Source organism: Babylonia areolata, chromosome 4, assembly GCF_041734735.1.
Source record: "Babylonia areolata isolate BAREFJ2019XMU chromosome 4, ASM4173473v1, whole genome shotgun sequence".
Lineage (NCBI taxonomy): Eukaryota > Metazoa > Mollusca > Gastropoda > Neogastropoda > Buccinidae > Babylonia > Babylonia areolata.
In genome coordinates, this window is record NC_134879.1 from 51,962,868 (window position 1) to 51,984,392 (window position 21,525).

A 21,525-nucleotide genomic window follows, 5' to 3' on the forward strand; every position below is an offset into this window, starting at 1 on the left:
GTCTGTTAATCCTTAAGGATTTTATGACAATAAATCAACTCGACTCGAGTCGAGTCGAGTCACACACATCCCTGGCTGCCTTATGAAGACGAGATGATAGTGATGTGACTGCGCACTTCAGTTCAAGGGCGGCAGTTGGGATGGGAGGATGAGTAGGTTAAACAAATAACTGCATCGTGTTCACGGGTAAGTGATCCGGAACACATAACTTGCTTGACACTGATCCAGCTGAGTGACTGGGATACGTCTGTTAAAACGACAGTAGTGAAGGGATTGGGAGCAAACTCACACTCCAATGAAAAAGCTATTTGCATATATAATTGAATAATTGAAGTGCTATGACTTCATTCTCATGGGGTCGGCTCAACAGTACATGGGGTCATATGCGTACATCAGTACAGTAGATGTGTCTCCTTTTCACGTCACATGACAAAACCTGTATTTTTTCATTGGTTAAGATCTGCTGTGTATATAAGGGCGACAGTGAGTGTCTCGATCGTGCCTGTCTACGGCCTTGACCATGGGTCTGGAAACGAGGCTAGCATTCTCTTAGTTGCTGATGTTTTCTTGGCAAGCAGCCTTCATCTTGATCTTTTGTTTATCATACTGCGTATTTGTGGTGAAATGACTTTGTAATTTGAAGGACCATTTCGTTTACGTGGTATTTTAAGTCTTTATTTACAAAGTGTGGACAAGTGAATGACAAAATATTGAGGCGGAGACTACGAGAAACCACAATCAAACGGAGGTTTCGATGTTCGAATGTTTTGACAGGATCGGAACACTGTTCTGATGAGACGCACAAAGACAAAGATGGACTGTGTTTTATAACAGAAGTTTCCCTTAGGAATACTTTTTATTTAGTCTTACAGGTAAAACATTTGACATGGCAGACGTAGACCCTGAAACGTTACTAGAATGGCTGCAGATGGGCCATGGAGACGAACGAGACATGCAGCAGATAGCCCTCGAGCAGCTTTGTATGTTACTTCTGATGTCTGACAATGTCGACAGGTGTTTTGAGAGGTAACAAAATAAACCATTTTGTTATGATATTTATGTTTAGAGCCAGTGAGGTGTATGATTGTATTTGTATACAGCTGACATTCGTATTTTATATTCAGATAGTGTGTTGTGTACAAAACCGTGACATGGTTAGTGCCCCACTCCCCCCCGCGCATCCACCCAGATCATTAGACTCGAGAGTGAAACAAAGGTGTTGGGTGGATACTGAAGGGAAAATATTTTAAAGCTTCTGCACTGATATATCATAAATGATTGTCTGAAAGGTATGTGTGTAGTTTTACCAAGCTGTATGGAAGTTGTTTTGCCCATAAAAGTTCCATGCCATGCCAAGTCAAAAGGAAGAGTTTTGAGTTATTTTTAGCCACAGCAAACCATGATTCATCATGATCATGGCACTTTCTCATTTTCAGAAATTTAATGTGTCCAATGTGGACAGCGACCAGTTTGTAATGAACTGGAGTGGAAAAGAACAAACAGTTACAGTGAACTTAGAATTGAAAGTGTATTATTAGACTTGCTGATATTATGTAATACCAAAAGGACAAATGATTTCCACATAGGGCAAGATTTGTTATCTCACTCAAAAGTGTTAAACAGATCGGCCTCAGGTGTCAGTTGCATGTTTTCAGTTTGGTAGGACTTTTTTTTTTTTTTTTTAACTTATTATGTTTTGACTTTCACTTTTAAGGATGTAAGTCAACAGATGATGATGATTACCATAGAAATACCGGAAATATGCACCTTGAATTGGTAGAAAAGGTAGCTACTAGCTTGCTTTTGGTTGTGACATGATAAAATGCATATGACTTGGGAGGACACAATTTTTTGTCAAGCAAATGATCAGTATTCAGCTTCAGCTTGAAGAAGGCATCAGAGTGTGTGGATTGATCCTTGTATACTACACCATGTCTGTTTTTAAAAATAGCTTTCACAACACATACTTCACCATGACCCGCTAGTGCAGACTCCGACAGGGAGTCCGAATCCTGTCGTGTGCAAACTACTATCCGCCTATGCTTTCTTGCTTAAGTTAACTTAAACAAAAGAAAAGGACAAATGACTGACCAACACACAGACCAAGTGTGCTGGTCAGATATTCAGAGCTTATATGATATCAGACACAAAAAATTGAGAGTATTGTAAAGAACAAAAAGAGGCTTCTTCACCTTGCGCTCACGCACACACACACACACACACACATACATATACACACATACACACACACACTTGCCAACCAGAATGGGTGTATCATATTTTAGTGTGGCAAAGGGAACAAAAAACAAACGTTTTGTTGAAAAATATAAATGACAGCTAATGATCTGATGATTTGTCTTCTGTTAAGTTTTTGGTGGTTTTATTGAGTCTTTGCAAGTTATCTGAGAGTGCTGTCATGTAAAATAAAAAAAATGTGGTTTTGAATTCAAGGGTATAGATAGGATTATAACTGATCTTGGGGGAGGAGTATAACTGATCTTGAAGGAATCACAACCCTGGGGTGGTTATTGCCATTCTGACTCGGCAGAATGTTTGGTTACTGGTAATAGAGTTTGTTTGTTGTTGTTTGTTGTTTTTTGGGGGGAGTGGGGGGGGGGGGGGGGAAGCAAAATGAATATTAAACAATTGAAAGGAGTCTTGACTCTGATTCATCTGTGAATAAAAAACGCTGAGTTTGACATGAATGATTCCTTTGTTGAACTTACATAATGGAAGTAAAAAAAAAAATTTGAAGTACTTTTGCAATGTATTATCAGAAGTATCACTATCGTACAAGTATGTGGAGTGTACATGTGTAATTTAGACTTTCTCTTTGTGATTGGTCATGGGGTATCAAAATTAATATTTCATGATTTTACCATACAGTAATGAGCTTATAGTTCAGCTTCAAGATGATTGATATGATATTGAGATAAGTAGTACATAGCATTAGCAGCTTTGTTTAGAGTGGAAAAGTTGCTTAATGGTTTTTTCTTTAGATTATGTACACATTTTATATATCATTAAACTGTTAGCTGCCTAAAGTTTTTGAGAGAATGAAACATGATTGACCAACAAAAATGGATTCATAAAATAAACTATAAAAAAAGTATTGATATCTGAAATGTTAAGAGGACTGTTAGATTGATTAGGGGCATGCCACACACATTCTCACATGTATGCTTGCCTGTTCCAAAGATGCACTATAAAGCCATGCACATGCATTCTTACTTATCCAAGCATTCTGTTCTTGATCAGACTCATTGATTATGTTGACAGTTTTGACCTTTTGCTGGGTTGCAGTCTTTCACATCATCAGCATTAAGCAGCTCACACTGCCAGTGGTGGAGAAGAAGGAGGAAAATTTTATGCATTGTTTCCCCAATGGACCAGTGAGATATGTAGTAGACTAGTACTTACTGTAAATTCCAGTTAGCAAAATAATTAAATGAAAAGAATGGTTGAGAAAGAGAAAAATGAGGTGAGTGAGTCGAGACCCAGAGAGAGAAGCGGAGTGGGGGTTGACTAGAGGCTGATACTGTGATAGCGATATGTTATAAAATCTTATATAAGATATATTTTTTTTTCAACCAGTTGCCCTCCACGAACCTTTCTTCCTGCACTGTGCCGGATATTCCTGGATGAGTGTGCTCCTGACAACGTGCTGGAGGTGACTGCCCGTGCCATCACATACTACCTGGATGTTTCTGCAGAATGCACACGCAGAATCGTGGCTGTGGAAGGGGCTGTCAAAGCCCTTTGCAATCGACTGGTGGTTGCAGAGATGTCTTCTCACCCCAGCAAGGATTTGGCTGAACAGTGTATAAAAGTATGTCTCTTTAACAACCTATTGCTTGTATGACAGAGAAATGCACATGCACAGTGTTTTCATCTTCGATCTTGAAGACCTGTAGACATGGGATATTACTTTTTCTTTCTGGAATTTTTGCTTTTATTACTGTAATATGTATGAACTGAGCTGTGAACATTAACAGGATGGTTTGAGTATATGTACTTTCTGTGATTGATTAATATTTTCTTTTTGTCAATTCAACTTGAAATAAAAATCTTTTCTTAGAGGAGTAGTTGATTACAAAGTACAAACTCCAGTATATGCTTGATTTTGCCATGCTGTATTTTCTTGGGATCAAAACTTGAACCAATTTAGTTTTGTCGTAAAGTTGTTAAACTTGAAATATTGAAAATTGAATTCCAGGTTGTGAATTTCTATGAACTTGTTTAAACATTTTTATTCTTCTGTTTAAAGCTATGTTAGTAAGACTGTTGCTTGACAAAGCACTTTTTTTCCTGCCCAGGTATTGGAGCTAATCTGCACAAGGGAATCAGGAGCAGTCTTTGAAGCTGGAGGTCTGAACTGCGTTTTGACATTCATCAGGGAGCATGGATGGCAGGTTCACAGAGACACTCTGCATTCCGCCATGACAGTAGTGTCCAGACTGTGCGGCAAAATGGAGCCCCAAGATCCATCTTTGGAGAATTGTGTGGAGTCCTTGTCGACACTGCTGCAACATGATGACCAGTTTGTAAGTTTCAGGTGTATTTTAAAATTAAAGGATTCTGTGTGCATGTAAGACTGTGTATCAATAGAGAGATTGTTCCATACCATTTTTTTGTCAGACTTTAGATTGCATGCATTTGAAATTTTAAAAAAAAGAAAAGGAATGAATTAATGGGAACAATCAACATTTCTATTGATTGATATTGATGGTGTCTCTCAAATTTGCCATTAATTTTTATGTTTACTTTCCAGGTTGCAGATGGAGCACTGCGTTGTTTTGCCTCTTTGGCAGATCGTTTCACACGACGCTCAGTGGACCCAGCCCCCTTGGCCAAACATGGTCTGATCCAGGAACTGCTGTGTCGTCTCCACAAGATAGGGGACGGGGGTGCCAACACCTCGTTGTCTGGCACTCCATCCAAACCCACCTTGACCACAGAGTGCAAAGCCAACCCCAGTATTTCCACTGTTATCTCCTTGCTGTCCACTCTCTGCCGTGGATCCCCTGCAGTCACACATGATCTGTTGCGCTCCAAACTCCCCGAGGCTGTTGAGAGCGGCTTGAAAGGGGATGAGAGGTAGTTATTGAAATTTGTTCTTTCATTTGTTTGATTACTTTTTAGTATTTGCAGTAATTCATTGACATGAGGAGATACTGTTTGTACTCACAAAATCCACATAGTTACTCTTGACTAAAGAAGATATGATAGCTTTTTGAATGCACAACATAAAACCCGCATGCATGCTTGCATGCATTTGAATCCATTTCTTAGTTAAAGAAGACATTCAACACCTGACAGAGTTCTTGGGTATATATATTATACATATCCTGACATGGAATCTGCATCTGTGAAAATGACAGTAGACTATAAGCTCACCTTTGTGTGTTACAGATGTTGCCTGGACACCATGAGGCTTGTGGACCTTCTACTGGTGCTGCTGTTTGAAGGCCGCAAAGCTCTTCCAAAGACAGGTAGCACTGCCATCACAAGTCGTCTGCCTGGCCTGCGTCGAACCGACAGCACTGGAGATCGATCCCACAGACAGTTGATTGACTGCATTCGTAGCAAGGACACTGATGCCCTGATAGATGCAGTTGATAATGGTAATATTTATTTTCTTTAACTCTTTTGCTGCCGTAGGTGACTTTAGTCAAATAGTGCACTGCCATAGGCAGTGATCGTTGGCATCAAGGTGTCATGTGTAAAGGACTGTTTTTCACATTTAACAAAGCTTGACAGATGCAGCCAATAGAACAGTGGGTTATTTTTGCCCCCTGACTGAGTTTGAAGTGAACATGTCCATTGTGTTGATTTGACATCAACTGGAAGCTGTGATTGAGAGCATCATTTTTGGTGCTGCAGTGTTTTTCACACAGGAACTTCGTGGTGAAAGAGTAAATGTTAGATAGTTCTGCATTGACTTTTTTTTTCAGACATGAATGTTTAATTCTCCTCATTGGAATGATAAAGTTGCTGCTATACATTTAGGTTTTCATGTAAATAAAAATTTCTTTGTTGGTACTTGACAAAAAAGAGTAACACACCTGTTTTTCCCCTTTACTAAACAGTTTTTTTTTTTTTAAATAAATCAAATGTCATTTAATTATTTCCTATACAACCTATGAGCATTTGATAAGTTTCGAAAGTGATAGGAAATTTGCAGGTTGGTTGGTTTGCAGATTTCTCTTTGTGCCCATTTGTGTGGTGCATCTTTCACAGCATTTTCACTCCAAGTCATTGTACAGGATTCGACTGTTCAAAATGTGTTTTCAGGCTTTATGAAAAAAACCCAGCTTAACACTAGTTGTAGAATTATTAACACTTGTGTCAGTGATGTTGTGTGTATATCAGTAATTGTTTTTTTCCTAATGTATGTAAAATTCCTTCATGTAACAGGTTTTGAGGTCAATTTCATGGATGACGTTGGACAGACACTTCTGAACTGGGCATCTGCCTTTGGGACTCAGGAAATGGTGTGTATGAAATAATAGAGCCTTTTGTAAAATATCTGGCACATGTATTTTTCCTAACAGCCAAGTAAAGTGTTCCTGATAGACTTGATGATGAAGTTTAAAATTACAATAAAACAAAGAAAGAGAAGTTGTACAGTCTGAACAGAAGAAGAATCAGAAGTATTGAATAGGTTGACATTGTGCTCATTATGTCCATTTTCTGTCTCAGAGTGTGACACCAAAGTCTGTTGTAATATTCCTTCGAAGCATTATGCGATTGACTTAAACATGTACCATTCATGTTTGTGAAGATGGTGGCATGGTTCTTAAAGATGTAAGAGTTGTTGTAATTTGTTTTCTCTAAAAAGCTGCAGCCTATGGGTGTAAGCATACCAAAATTTTTGGGGAGTAAATTTCAAGCATGTTTTTCCTATTTTATGATAGATAAAACTTAACCCTTTTCTTATGTACAAAAACAGAAACCTTAGAAATTTGTACAATGCACATGAAGCTTCATACATATATTTTTTTCTACCACAGGTTGAATTTCTTTGTGAACGAGGTGCAGATGTGAATCGAGGGTTGCGTTCATCCTCACTGCATTATGCTGCATGTTTTGGTCGCCCACAGATTGTCAAGGTATGTTTCCAGGCTTTGTATTGGGTCTAATCATACTACATATAGTCATGCAGCTATATTTTGGCAAAAATTAAAAAATACTTGGCTAAATAGCTACTTTCGTTTTCTCCGCATTGGCGGATAGTAGTTTGCACAGGACAGGAATGTCAGACCCCTGCTGAAGTCTGCACTAGTGGGTCACAGTAAGTATGTTACTTAAACGTAATTATAGATAGAAAATTTCCTCTAAATTACAATGTTTTTACATGCTCCGCCCTTTAGTCCCTCCTCACACCCGACTGACCCCCCCATATCATGAGGTGTGTACAGCATTTGCATTGTAAGTCTGTCAGCACACTATTGATTTGCAAGCTTACACTGGTATAGGTTAGTATGCTAAGCATGTTTTGTGTTGTGCTTTTGTCTTCACAGACACTACTGGCGTTTGGAGCTAATCCAGACCTTCGAGATGAAGACGGCAAAACTCCACTGGACAAGGCTCGTGAACGTGGCGATGAGGGTCACAGAGAAGTCATCACCATTTTGCAGTCACCAGGTATTGGGGGAAATAGTTTTTTTCAAATTCTGTCAGTGGAGTTATGTTTGAGAATTAGATAATAAGATTATAAAGAAATTTCTAAGTGCTATCATTGTGATGAAAATGCAAGTACATTTTTCTTTTGTTTGCCTTTGATATATGTGTGTTTGTTGAAAATGAAAAGATTTCAGAGAAAGATGACAGAAGTGTCATTTGGCTGTGTGTGAACAGTGTGTGTATATGTGAGAGTGCACGTGCGTGCATGCACGTGTGTGTGTGTGTGTGTGTGTGTGTGTGTACTTGCATGCTCGTTAATTTTCAAGCTTTTTTGACTGCTTTTATTTTCCCTTCAGTCATTTTGAATTCATTTTGAAAAATTAATATTAGTTGTTTTTCTTCAGCAATGTACTTAAATGAGATCTGTTTATTTTTTTCAATGGTTTCAGGAGAGTATATGGTACCAGTAAATCGCGGTGCAGAGTCTCAGAACACAGAGGCAGAAAAGGAGAAGAAAGAAGAGAGCAACGAAGCAGAAAGAACAGAGGTCTCTGAGCCTCGAGGGGACCCTGAGATGGCACCTTTCTATGTCCAGCACCTTCTGCCAGTGTTTACAGATGTATTTCATGCCTCCATGCTGGCCTCTGTCAGGTAGGAGAATTCCTGGCGTGTTTGAGTAGGTTACAACCATTGACAAACTTTTTTGTGTGTATTTTAAGAACATGCTAAGAGGACAAAATGGTGTGAGTTTTTGTACCAAGAAGGGCTATGATGTGGTGCTCTGAATTCAGAGTTTAAATAGTGTCATATTTAACCCATATTAAACTGGTTTTGAACTTTTGTCTGTTTTCATGTGCACATTTGCACTGGTTGATTTAGTGTAATGCTTAACACACATTTACCAATGTTTTTTTCATTTATTTTACTTTTACAATTATTCAGACTTGATGCACTGAGCTTTTGTATATGTGTGTGCAGGAAAGCCAGTCTGTCACTGGTTCGCAAGATGGTGCACTACATCGAAGCCAGCCAGCTGATGGACATGTGTGGACCAGAATTCTCTTCAGCCAACTTTCCTTCCTCACTGACTGAAGTGCTGAGCATTGTGCTGGATGCAGAGGTTAGCCATGGTTGCAGGATGACATATTACATTTTGTGACTTCAGAATATTTGGAAATGGCTTGAAAATAATGTTGAAAAAGATGGTTGAAGTCTGTCGTATTTTCATTTTGAATCTTCCAAATGGCACAAAGCCTTTTATCTGTTTTTCTGTTCGTGTTTTGGAGAGTGGGTGGGCATTTGAGTTACTTTTTTGTGTCTGTATATTTCCGTCCATGTGGGTATGTGTGTTATGTTTTGCATGAATATTACAGTATAAAAAATACCAGGGATCAGACCACGGTCTGATATGAAGAAATTAGCATGTCACAGCATTAATTTCTCTTTGCTGCTTTTCATATTTTCTCACTAACTCATCCGCATTGCTTATAAGCTTCCACATAAGTGACACTCACATCTAATAACATGAAAGTACACATACTAAACCGGGACCCACTGGTACAGACTCAGGCAGGGGTCTGATACCTGTCCTGTTCAAAATACTGCTCTGCCGGAGCGTGAAATTAAAAGTACCTGCAGCCAATAGCCCCTTGTAGTATATTACCTCCCTTGTATTTACTCTTGTTTTTTTCTAAAGATGTGATTGGCTGTACATTTTTTCAGGAGGATGATGACGGCCATCTATTGGTGCTGAACATCATGCAGGATCTGATGGAGAAGGCTCGCCATGTGTTCCTGGAGCACTTTGCTCGCCTGGGGCTCTTTGCCCGCGTGTCCAACCTGACTGGCCCTGTAGGGGTGGAGGAGGAAGGCGCCAAGGCAAAGGAGGACAAGGTTAGAGATTTTAATCGTTGGGTGGTGGCTGCGTACATGTGAGTGAGATTAAAAAAAGCTTTTGAGATGGGAATGAAATACACATGACACAAGTAGATTGTGTATTTTCTTCTTCTTTTGGAATGTACAGAACAATGCAGTTTGAGATAGATTTTTGATTTTTGTCTCTTAAAAAAAAAAAAGAAGAAAAAAGGAGACAATATTAAAGTTATTATTACACATGTCATAACTACTAAGTACTATAATCTTGAATAATAGTAATAATGACAAGGTCACACATTTTGTGTCTATTTTATGGTTATTAAAAAAAAAAGGGGGGGGGGGGTACGACCTGTGTTCACAGCTTCCAGGAAAGACTCTAGGATAACAGCTTTGAGTTAAGGATATCTGTGTACTGATCTCTGGTGTTTCAGTGACATTTTCATTCTCTATTCAGCAGGAGGAGGAAGAAACGAGGATAGAAGACGCCACAGAAATCATCCAGGGCAAACCATACCACTGGCGAGACTGGTGTCTGGTAAAGGGACGTGACTGCCTGTACATGTGGAGTGACTCAGCCGCTCTGGAACTGTCCAATGGTAGCAACGGCTGGTTCCGTTTCATCTTGGATGGCAAATTGTCCACCATGTACTCCAGTGGCAGTCCTGAAGGGGGTTCGGACAGCTCCGGTAATCGTATGTTGATATTACTTCGCTTCTTAGATGATTAAGCATGCACTGTTGGGTTTGGTTTTTTTGGGTTTCTTGGTTTTTTTGTTGTGGATTGGACATGCAAGACAAAGTAATGATTCACACATCTGAATATGAATTTCCACGAAAATTTGGATTTTCTTGGTAAAAGATAGAGGGAGAGGGGTTGGATAAAAGGGTGAAGGTGTTACTAATAGTTTTGACAGTGATCTCAGGTTTGTTTTGTTCAGGTTTTTGTGAATCATGCAAAGTAGGGCACATTTAGAAATGGAAAATGCCGTTGTTTTCTCGCTGGGAAACCTTAAGATGTCTTAAAAAGTAAAGGAATGCCCTAAGAGTGCCCTGTGGTTCCTAATGGAGAAAATGAAGCAGTAACTGCACATTCCATTTGTGTGACCAGTGCAGGATTTTTTCACTGAGCCAAAAAGAACAAAATATCAAACAGCTCTCCACTTGCATGCATGTTTAGTCCAGTATGCTTTCGCTTTACACGAATGTTTATTTCATCTGCCAAGTGGTGAGGACAGAGCAGGTTTTCTTTCTGAGGCTTTATCATTTTTTTTATGCTTTCTTTTTTTTCTTTTCTTTTTTTGCAGAGTTGATTTACTGTTGGAATGGGTTTAGATTTCACTTTTGAGTTCAGTGATCACCCTCAGTGTTCTACCCACCAATATTGATGCTGATACAGGTTGACTTACCAATACTTTGACTTGCCAGTACTTTTTTGCCAAGAAAGTCATGGAGACTTTGAGCCAGTTTTGCTATTCTCAGGTAATGGAAATACTGTTGACATGTTTAGTTTGGGATTGCAAGTCTGAATCTTTTTAGTTTATCATCGTTTTCCTGGGTAGTTTTGTTGTCGTTTTGATGTTGCAAGAATGGAACAGTTGCCATTTACTGTTCCCAGGGCAAATCTTTGAGAACACATGCCGGCCCAGGTATTCCACAAGTGAGTCTACGTAATTAACCGTCTCAGGCGACTCTATATCCGTCTGTTGGTGTGGGTGCATGCAAACTTGAACATTGGCATTTTCTTGGTAACCACAAGTGGTAGACTAACCAGTCTCGGCAGTGTGGCAGGCAGATATCAGACCTGTCAACCTAACTGCCATTAAGCTATATTTGGAGAGTGCATGCTGGCCTTGATTTGTAACAAGTGAGTCTGTTTTAACTCTCTTTTGATGTAACTGTGTATCTGCCTGTGTATTTATGTGAGTGTTTGTTTGACTTCAGTATTTGCATTTTCTCAGCAGCCACAGGTGATAAAGGAACCAAGTCAGGCGGGGCAGTGATAAATCAGTGAATCTTCAGCATAGAATTTGATACTTGAAAACTGATTTTTGTGAGAACCAGCCATAAATCATTGCCTATTGTTTTCAACATTGTTAAACATATTTATGAAATGATCTTTTTCCAGGAACAGTAGTTTAATTGAAACAGATAACAGTTGTGTTAAGACCAAGTGGTCTTGTGAAGAAATTCTTCTCTGTTTTATCCATTTCTTATGTCCTTTCTTGTCTGAAGTTCTCGTCAAACTACAAAATCAGCTGTTGAACGAAAAGTGTATTTGTGAGCAATCTCCTACCCAGTACTTAATTTTTAGATATCAAAGTGCAAGACTTAATTAATCAAAAGAACCTAGACAGTAGTTTTACAAGAAACATTGTAGTTGCTGTTGTGTTAATCTCAGCAGTACAGTTGCAACAATCAGTGAAACATTATTTCTTACTTTGTAAGCTTTCGTTACATGATTACTCCAATGAAGTTCTTGAATTCTTGTTCCATTGATGGTTGCAGTCAGACACTGTGCTTTCATTCAGCACTGTAACAACTCAGCAGTTATAAACAAATTTTCGGTTATGGTGGAGAAACATGATTGCTAACAGTAAAGAAATTAGTATTCAGTTTTCATAAAGTATGCATTCTGAAATTTTTGCTGCTGCTTAACGTAGAGACATAGAAAAATATTCTTGCCCTTTTGCTGTCCCATAGTGACTGAAACTTTTACACTTAACATTATTTCTTTTTCTTTTCTGCTCCTGTAGTAATTTGGTATATTCTAGGAATCACAAGTGATTCAGTGATGGCTTTTCCTCGTGTTGAGATGTTTCTGTGGTGTGGCAAGAGTGGAATATGGGTGGAGGTTTTTTATTGTTGTAATTGCTTTTTTCTCTTTTTCTTTCTTTCTTTTTTTTTTTTTTTTTTTTTTTTTAAACACAAAAAGACTGTGGAGTCCTGCTGCTGATTTTGGTTTTACGAAGTATGGTGCTTGTAACAAGAAGGGAATAGTGGGTGGAGATTTTTCCGTTTGCTGTTTGTACAGAAAACCGTGGAGAGTTTGTGGAGAAGCTGCAGAGGGCTAGAAGCCAGATCAAGGCAGGCACACCAAGCCAGCCCATCCTGACCAACCCCTCGTCCATACAGTTGGTTGTTGGCAACTGGACTTTGACGTCTAAACGGGTCGGAGAGCTGCAGATTCACAACTCTGATGGACAGCAGGTGAATGTGCGTGTGTGTCTGTTTATGTGTTTTGTAGTGTTAAACTGGTAATGTTGGTGGTGATGATGAACCTAAATCTGTCCTTTAAAGTCGTTTTGATATATGATGGATGAATTTTTAAAATGTAAAGTACTGTACCTTACATTTTTAAAGCAGTCTTTACTCAGTTCTAAATGTATGAAAAACCTGGGTCATGCCCAGTTAATTTTTTAGTGTCGTAGTGAGGTAAAGGTGCCTTTTATTTATCTAATTTTGCGGACTTGGAGACAATTTAGTAATTATTTTGTTATCTGTTGTCATGATGATCTGTGTCATTGTAGTTTGCACCTAGGGGGGGAAGGGGGGAGGGGGAGAAGAGAAGGATAATGTATAAAAGCAAAGGCTTACATGTTTGCTTTCACTCTTGCACATGCGTGCACACACACACACACACGTGCACGCACACATGCAAGTATTGTATGTAGGATTTGTAAAGCAATTTCTAGGATTATTCATTTAGTCCCCCCAAAAAGAGACATCTAGTTTCATCCGATGCGTACTTTGTCTTATACAGGCAACCCTGCTCAGGGAGGACCTCCAAGGCTTTGTGTTTGAGTCGAACCGTGGAACCAAGCACTCATTCACGGCAGAAACATCGCTTGGCCCAGAGTTTGCTGTTGGATGGGGAGGCAAGAGAAGTCGCAAGCTGAAGTCCAAGACAGATGCCGCCCGAATGAAGGTAAATAATCAGTGCTACTGCTTGTCCTGGTCTTGCATTTCTTGTGGCAGTCCTTGGTATTTCCTGTCCTTGTTACACATGGCTTATCTGTCTTTCTCAACATCTCTTGTTGTTGTTTTTTTTAGTGTGCCCAGCTGGTGTATGTGTGTGTGCGCATGTGTTTGCGTGTGTGTGTGTGTGTGTGTGTAATAATCTATTCCACCACTTTCTTTATATGATAATTTTTTTGTCTGTGTGGAGGGGGGTATGTTTATTGTGATAATTGAGTGTAAATAAGTACTGAAATACTTCACTTTGAATAGAGCACTAAAAAAATTTTTTTTTAATTAAAAAAAAAACAGAAAAGGAAATTAGCAAAATATTTTTAAAAGCTTTTAAAGTTATTGAGGGAAAATTCATTTTTCGATCTGCAATGTGAGTGTACGATTTCTGTGATCTTCTGTCTCCCTTTTCTTTTGTCTGTCTCTTTCACCTCCCTCCTTCATGTATTCTCTGTTCTTCTGTTATATGTACCGTAAAGTTCAGTCTATAAGCCACGACTTTTTACTCCAGTTTCAACCTCTGCGGCTTATACAATGATGCGGCTTATTTGAGGATTTTAACGATCTTGGGAGTGTCACGTTCTCGTCTGTTCTTAGCTGCCCTTCAACTCACCAAAATCATGATTTCTGTAGGAGGTGATGGAGGTCTGGAGTCGACCGGAGGAAGTGGAGGAGGCGGCGGGTTGGCGTTGTTGAGAGGGCCAGGAGTAGAGGGCCCAGAGTTTCAGTGAATCGATTGCGATCGCGCCTTAATTTTAGCGCGATCACCCAATCGAGCTACATAATTATGTGACCTGGTTGGAGACATAATTTGACAAAAAACAAGAACACCAGAGAATCGACAGACAGACAGAAAATACGAAAAAAAACTTAGCCGTATGAAGAGCACAGGAACAGGAGTCATGATGGCTGCCGGAAAAAGAGGACGCTAGCCAGCAGGACAGAGGGGAGGTTACCTACTTCCGGGAGGTTATCGGCCGTAGTACTTTCGTTTGCTCCGCATTGGCGGATAGTGGTTTGCACAGGACAGGAATGTCAGACCCCTCCCGGAGTCTGCACTAGTTGGGTCACAGTAAGTATGTTATTTAAACGTAATTTTAGGTAGAAAATTTCCTTTTCTGTCCATGAATTTTTGGATGAGCTTCAGGATAGCATGCTAACTGTTCACGTTTTATAAATCAAATCCGCACACATTAAAGCCGCCTGATCAGCATTCAGTTCTACTCTGCTCAAGCGTACACACTCATCATGCTGAAAACGCGACGTTATGCCTATGATGCAGTCTTCAATTTGAAGGCGATCGACCTAGCAGATGACAGTGCAAGCAACGAACCAGCAGCGACCTCCACCTTCATGTTCATGAAGTGAAAGCAAGGTTGAAGTCAGCGACAAGTTGGCGGAGGAAGCTGTGCTAGTTCTCTTTGACTCGGACACTGAAGACGAAGATTTCAGAGGATTCAGTGAGCAGGATGACATTGAATAAATGTGACTGTCCCTAAATTATGGATCTTATTTTCGTTGTGTTTATTTATTATTTTTTTGTGGCACTAGCAGTATTTTCGCTTGCTTTTCTTTGTGTTGTTCCTGCTTCATAATGTTCAGTATTGACAGCTTTTCTGTAGTATCAGTATGTGTTCTGGTACCGGAAATAAGTGTGGCTTATAAGCTAGTGCGGCTTATGTATGTATAAAGTTCAATTTTTTCCAAAATTTAGTGGGTGCGGCTTATATACCAGTGCGCCCAATAGACTGAACTTTACGGTAATCACATCTGTTGTGTTTTTTGTATCTCCTGTTCTCAGATTTCCTATCTCTTCAGGTGTTTAGATTATACCTCTCTTTGCACCCCACCATGCCATATGATAAGTATGTTCATCAGTGAAGGATTTGTAACAGCTTTGTTTCTGTTCTATTTATACCAGTGCCACAATTCTTTGTTATTCAAACATTACAGGTGGATGAAAGGAAGAAATTACTGTAACAGTAATATATATACATGTATATTGTGCCCTTTCTCTCTTGGAGCTCAGGGTGCTTTACATGAAAGAAAAAGTTACAACTTGCATGAATCATTAAGAAAGATAGCTAGGTCCTGCGGAGTGGAAAGCAGAATAGCAGACATGCAACTTTGTATTTAATTTGTCAATTAACAGGTAAAGTATCTGGACAGATGAAGAAATAGATTGTTTTGACAGGGAAAGGATCTGGACAGATAAAGAAATACATTGTTTAGACAGGTAAAGCATCTGGACAGATGAAGAAGAAGATTGTTTTGACAGGGAAAGGATCTGAACAGATAAAGAAATAAATTGTTTAGACAGATAAAAGATCTGGACAGATTAAACAAATGAATTGTTTTGACAGGTGAAGAGCCTTGCACGACAGCTGTATGAGGAGTACTTCCGTGAGGCGGAGGCCACACCCCGCGGTGTGGTGGCCAAACTGAAGACCATTGTCAAGCAGCTGGACTCGGCCTTGGCCATGCAGATCGGACACCTCAGGGTGAGTGAAAAAAAGAAGGGAATATAAGTAAAATATCATGGTTTTTTTTTAGTGTTGCAAGGTGTTGGCATAGCAAGTCTGGTTCTTTTGTCGTGGGGTTGGTGGGCTTTTGACTCCATGAAGTATGCATTATTTCTGTGGGGTAGATTTTGGTGGTGTAAGCTTTTTTATTTTATTTTAGGCTTTCTTTTTTTTTGGCCTTTGCATTTGTGTCTTCTGGATAATCCATGACTCTCAAAACACAGATTTACTGGATCTTTATAAATATTTTATGCATCCCTATATGCAGATGCACAGACACACACACACACACATGTGCACACATGCACATCCATGTGGACACGCACACGCACATGCACAGACACACAATTAATCATTGAGTGTTTTCCCATGCATCCTTTTTCCCCGACATACTTTCCAAGACTTGTGGTCCCTTGGTGTTGGGCAGTCCCCTGATGGAGAGCTGACATGGGGCCAGGAGATGCAGAGTGCCCTGGAGGAGCTGGTGGTGCTGCTGAAGGATGAACACACCATCTCTGCCTTTGAACTCTACAACTCCGGCCTGGTGCAGACCCTGCTTGCCATGCTCGTCAATGTGAGTCACTGATGTGTGTTTGGGGCATGCATGCATACTGTCATCCTGATTTGTCCGTATTTTGTTCAGGAAAACCCACAAAAATGTTATACAGTGTTATGAAAATGCTGAAAATATCTGTCTGCTTCTGGGGAGAAAAAAATAAGATAGTTAATGGTTCTGTATATGATTGCAATGGCAGCCTAGATGCACATGCGCGCCAGCATTCTGTCAGAAATTTAGAGAGGCCACGCAGTGAAACAGCAAGCCAATATGGTGACAGACAGGAACGATTGTGAGAACTTCACTGAAAAGATTTATGCAGTGATGGAGGGAATCAGTGCAGAACACCACCTAATGCAAAATCAGCACAGTGTAGTCGACAGCTGTGTAAGGAGCTCAGCTATTCATCTGTCTTATTATGTGTTGTTCTATGACTGGAGCAAATGTTACATGTAGCAGTTGATAATTCTGGTTTGTTCCCGATTTTGGAGGCTGCAGTTCTGACAGTCACATTCTGGGTAAGCATGTCTTTTGGGTGCTCCATTTGATGCTGTGAAACGCTTGGGTGGCTGATTTACCCAGTTTTCAGTGACAAAGTCGGAGAGAATGTTGGTGTCAGCCAATCCTTCTGTAATAATTGCGTCTGATATGTATCATGATACATTTTTTTTAATGGAAAAGATAAAGTTCGATTCCTGCATGAATTAAAATTTTGTGTGTGTGTGCCTGTGAGGAGGTTGCTACTGTCAAGAAGGTTTATCTGTAGTTTGTTGGAAGTGTGTTGACAATAGAGAACAGAAACATTTAATGATACACATTTAGTTATCAGTATATTAAAAGAAATTTCTAAGGGGAGAAAATCCTCTTGTATTAACCATCTACTCGCAGTATTCAGCTTTGCTTCATTTTTACTACAAATTACCATGCATTCTCCAGTCTTGTCTGAATTCTTTTGTCTGAAAGCCATTACAGCTGTACAGTGAATTAATTTTTTGTTTTGTTTGGTTTTGATAAATCAAAGTTGCTGGCTTGTTTCAAATAAATAAATTACTGACATCTGCATAGTTTGTTTTTTTTGGCATGATTTCAAATTTAACCAGTTGCCTAGAAGTGCTTAAAATGATTCGAGTTGATTCAGTTCATTGCTTAATTTTTCTTTCTCCAGACCTGTGATGACGTGTCCTTCCGAGAAAACAAGAAGAAAACCAAGAACAGAATCAACATCTTCAAGAGTGTGTTCCGTGAGAAGGAAAGGTAAAAGTCATTTCAGCATACCATCACTTGATCTGTCATTTACCTTCCCTTGAATTTGTCCAGATATTTTGGAAGACTTGAAACACCTTATCCATTTACATGTGCATAAGTACATTTGTTCGTACATACATCCTAGCAAATGATTTTTTGAGTTGCTATCTAAGCCACCAAATCACTTGCCATGTTGAAAGATTAATGCATTTTTTAAAGTGTTGTGATTGTCAGAAGTCAGTGTTTGCAAACTGATACTTTCAGAAAGTTAATGTTCTCTAGACAGCCTTAAGAACATACATGATTTCATGATTTAGAAATTCCCTTTCTTTATATTTCAGTGGTGTGTCTCCTGCGATTCAGCTGACTCGCAAATTGATATCTGCCCTGGAGGCTATTGAAAAACTGCCAGTGTTCACCTACGATCTGCCAGGATCTGGTTATGGACTGCAGGTGCGTCAGCGTTCTTGCTTTTGTTTTTGATATAGATTGTAGTGGTGAATGTGTTTTCATGTCACTACGGTAAGTGGGGAATAGAGGTCTGTGTTGACATATGAATTGTTGGATTACGTGTTGACTGCCTTGATTTATATCCACTTCGTAAATTGACCTGGGTACTTGACCTTTACAAGCTGGTTGTGTCTGATACATACGCTCACTTCAGTGCTTTTGATGCAGCTGTCCATCATTAGACTTGAAATGTTCATATACAGTGTGCATTCAATTCTGTATCTTACTGTGTGGTCATTGTTTATCAGATCCTCACTCGTCGTCTCCGCTTCAAGTTGGAGAGGGCCCCAGGAGAGACCACACTGATCGATCGCTCTGGCAAATGCCTGAAGATGGAGCCACTGACCACCATAGGTGACCTGGAGCGCTACCTGCTGAAGATGGTGGCCAAGCAGTGGTATGACTTTGAGCGGCACACCTACAACTTTGTCAAACAGCTCAAGGACAGTGGGACCACTATGACCTTTGTGCATCAAAATGACTTCGATGAGAACGGCCTGATGTATTGGATTGGCACCAATGGCAAGTAAGTTGGTGGAGATTTGGTCCTGTTGTCCAGTTGTAAACAATGTAACACAGTAGCTGTTTTTTCTCCTTTTTTTTCTGGTCAGAAAGTGGCAGGTACAGTTTGTTGACTTGTTTCTGTCTGTGCTTATTCTCTCTTATTGGATTTGAATTGGGTTCTGGTTTCAAGAAGACTGAGGAATATATCAGATTAGATGTGGTTTACATTTCATTTCTACACCTATCATCACGCTTTACTCCTTTACTTCGTTTCTGTTTCCCTTTTCCTCTGTTTATGAGCTGTCTCAGCATTGTACCTTGTTCTCTTCGCACCATCCCTTCATTCCATCATTTTGCAGGCCGTCATACTTTGTAAATGTTTTTTTGTTTGTTTTATTGATAGTAACATGGCAAAGCATTTGTTTCACCAGACAGAGCGTTTGTTCTGTGTGTCCAGGACTGTTCCGGAGTGGGTCAACCCTGGTCAGTACGGCCTGGTGGTCATCACCTCCTCTGAAGGCCGCAGCTTGCCATACGGGAAACTGGAGGACATTCTGAGTCGGGAGACAGCTGCTCTCAACTGTCACACCAACGATGACAAGTGGGTAACTTGGCTGAGTGGTTCTTCTTTTTCCACCCACTGTGGAAGCCTGTGATGTTTTCAGGAAGAATGGGGGGAAAAAAACAAAAAAACTATTGCTTTAACGCTCATTGCTGCAGTTTTATAAGATACCTAAATATTACAACTTGGAAAATTTAGCCATGGTAGAGTGTTAGACTGTTTATATGGTAGAGTTTTAAACGTTTATTAATCAAAGCAAAATAGTCTGCTTAACCCTTTTGCTGCCAGGAAAATAAGATTTAAGTGAAATCTATTTGCCAGGGTTTTTTCACAAAAAACGGGTATAAATTTTCAAAAAATTCTGTGCTCTTTGTTATTGGAGAAAGACCCATAAAAGTATATATTTTCTGAAAGGGAAATGAATAAAGAATGCAAAGCACATGATGTTTTCCCATTTTAAATATTTTTAGTGACATGCTGTTGTTTTGAAATCAGTGTTTTGTTTTTTGTCACATTTTCAACTTGTTCATTACAAACTTTAGTCAGGTAATTTGCACTAAAATATCATATTTTCTGGACAAATGGATATCTGCACACACAAAATCATACTAGAACAACCACAATATGAAAAAAAACTGAAAAAGAAATAGATACATAATGCATTGTGACTTCTGCAAGTGATAATATGGATGTGAGGCCACACCCCCTCAGTCACCATCCCCCTCCTCTTCACCCCTCTCACACAGTCACTTCATCCAGTTCTCATCAGACCGCGTTGGCTGAGTGCCAAGAAAATAGCTCACACTGCTAAAAATTTGGTGACTTCTGTCGTCAGCTAGAGCTGAACAGCCGGCATCACTCACTGATAGTCATATCTTGGCCACTCTCTTGATTGCTCCCTTTATTTTCTATCAAATCGTCCTGTAAATGTTCACCACTGTCTTCTCCTTTGAATTTATGCTTCAATTCTTTCTGAGCATCAGCTAAAGAAAGTAATCTTGGTTGATTTAGTTCGCCACGATCGCATGTCTTGAGCACGGAGTCAGTCTGACATTTTGTTGAGCGAGCAAGGAGAGGAGCCAGGCAAAGACTGCGGCCAGTAACCCAACCAAAACGTTTAAATAAAGGACTGCCTTATGACACAGATGGTGTTTCTAACTATGAATAGAATCTAGAAAGATTCCCCAAGCTAAAGCTACCAGCATTTTTGTCAACGAACTGAATGCAAAGCAGGGAAAAGTCAGAATATTTCGATGACAAGTTATCTCGTCATTGTGGCAGCGAAGCGTACATGCTTTCCATGACGAGTTATCTCATCTTATAGGCAGCCTAGGGGTTAAATACAAATGGGTGCAGTTTTCCTGTTTTTGAAAATCTGAGGTTCTGATACGCTTGATTCCTATTTAAAAACAACAACAACAAAAAAAACAACCCTTCCAAACAAATCCTTTTTTAGGGCCGTCAACATTGTTGATTATGTCGGATCATATATCATATTGATCCTTGTAGTTAGGAAATGTGATGGGTAAATGGCCTGTTCTCTGCTGTTTCAGGAAAGCCTGGTTTGCCATTGATCTTGGTGTGTGGATTATACCCACATGCTACACTCTGCGACATGCACGAGGCTATGGAAAGTACGTACTGCATGTGTGTGTATGTGTGTGTGCATGAGCTCAAGTGTAAACTGTTTCTTTCCTTTTCATGTTGAGATGATGTGAGGATTTTCTTTCTTGTAAAAAAACAAGGAAAGAAAAAGATGTGTGTGTGTTTAGGTAAGATGTGTTGGTGCTTGTATATGTTGTTTTGAAGATAATGTTATGAAATAGACATTGGCACAAGCCTGGTAATGTAGTATATGATGTATCAGTGCGGTTTGATCATTTTGGTTAATCCTTGTGTGTATTTAAAAAAAATAGTATCAACAGTGAGAAACAGGTTCTTAAAGTGATAAACAGTTCTCTTTGTACACTATATTGGTATAGGGGAGAGAGAGAACAGTGTATCACTCTGTATATATCTGTCTCTGTGTGTGACTATAAGAGATAGGAGAGAAAACATCAAGTAGGCTTGCTTTGGTGATAAGTATATCACAAAATGGTAACGTTTTTTCAGTTTTACCTCAAATGTTCATGTATTTTTCCTTATTGATTGACACACCCA

At 39.5% G+C, this 21,525-nt stretch overlaps 1 protein-coding gene across 13 annotated transcripts in view; it reads left to right on the forward strand.

Annotated features, from left to right (window-relative positions):
• The first annotated feature begins 534 nt into the window (after window positions 1–534).
• LOC143281293 (E3 ubiquitin-protein ligase HECTD1-like) overlaps window positions 535–21,525 on the forward strand; it is a 54,786-nt gene continuing 33,795 nt past the window's right edge. For 4 of the 13 annotated variants that reach the window (XM_076586433.1, XM_076586442.1, XM_076586435.1 and 1 more), the window contains exons 1-21: window positions 535–1,026; window positions 3,595–3,829; window positions 4,317–4,544; window positions 4,772–5,097; window positions 5,413–5,624; window positions 6,418–6,494; window positions 7,014–7,112; window positions 7,524–7,647; window positions 8,076–8,277; window positions 8,605–8,746; window positions 9,349–9,519; window positions 9,956–10,193; window positions 12,532–12,713; window positions 13,261–13,425; window positions 15,830–15,967; window positions 16,416–16,562; window positions 17,710–17,798; window positions 18,131–18,242; window positions 18,548–18,825; window positions 19,261–19,404; window positions 20,919–20,999. In XM_076586433.1, coding sequence (XP_076442548.1) covers window positions 887–1,026; window positions 3,595–3,829; window positions 4,317–4,544; window positions 4,772–5,097; window positions 5,413–5,624; window positions 6,418–6,494; window positions 7,014–7,112; window positions 7,524–7,647; window positions 8,076–8,277; window positions 8,605–8,746; window positions 9,349–9,519; window positions 9,956–10,193; window positions 12,532–12,713; window positions 13,261–13,425; window positions 15,830–15,967; window positions 16,416–16,562; window positions 17,710–17,798; window positions 18,131–18,242; window positions 18,548–18,825; window positions 19,261–19,404; window positions 20,919–20,999 — 3,530 coding nt within the window. In that variant the 5' untranslated portion in view covers window positions 535–886. The remainder of the gene's footprint in view (window positions 1,027–3,594; window positions 3,830–4,316; window positions 4,545–4,771; window positions 5,098–5,412; window positions 5,625–6,417; window positions 6,495–7,013; window positions 7,113–7,523; window positions 7,648–8,075; window positions 8,278–8,604; window positions 8,747–9,348; window positions 9,520–9,955; window positions 10,194–12,531; window positions 12,714–13,260; window positions 13,426–15,829; window positions 15,968–16,415; window positions 16,563–17,709; window positions 17,799–18,130; window positions 18,243–18,547; window positions 18,826–19,260; window positions 19,405–20,918; window positions 21,000–21,525) is intronic. The other 9 variants (XM_076586441.1, XM_076586446.1, XM_076586440.1 and 6 more) reach the window with 7 other exon arrangements.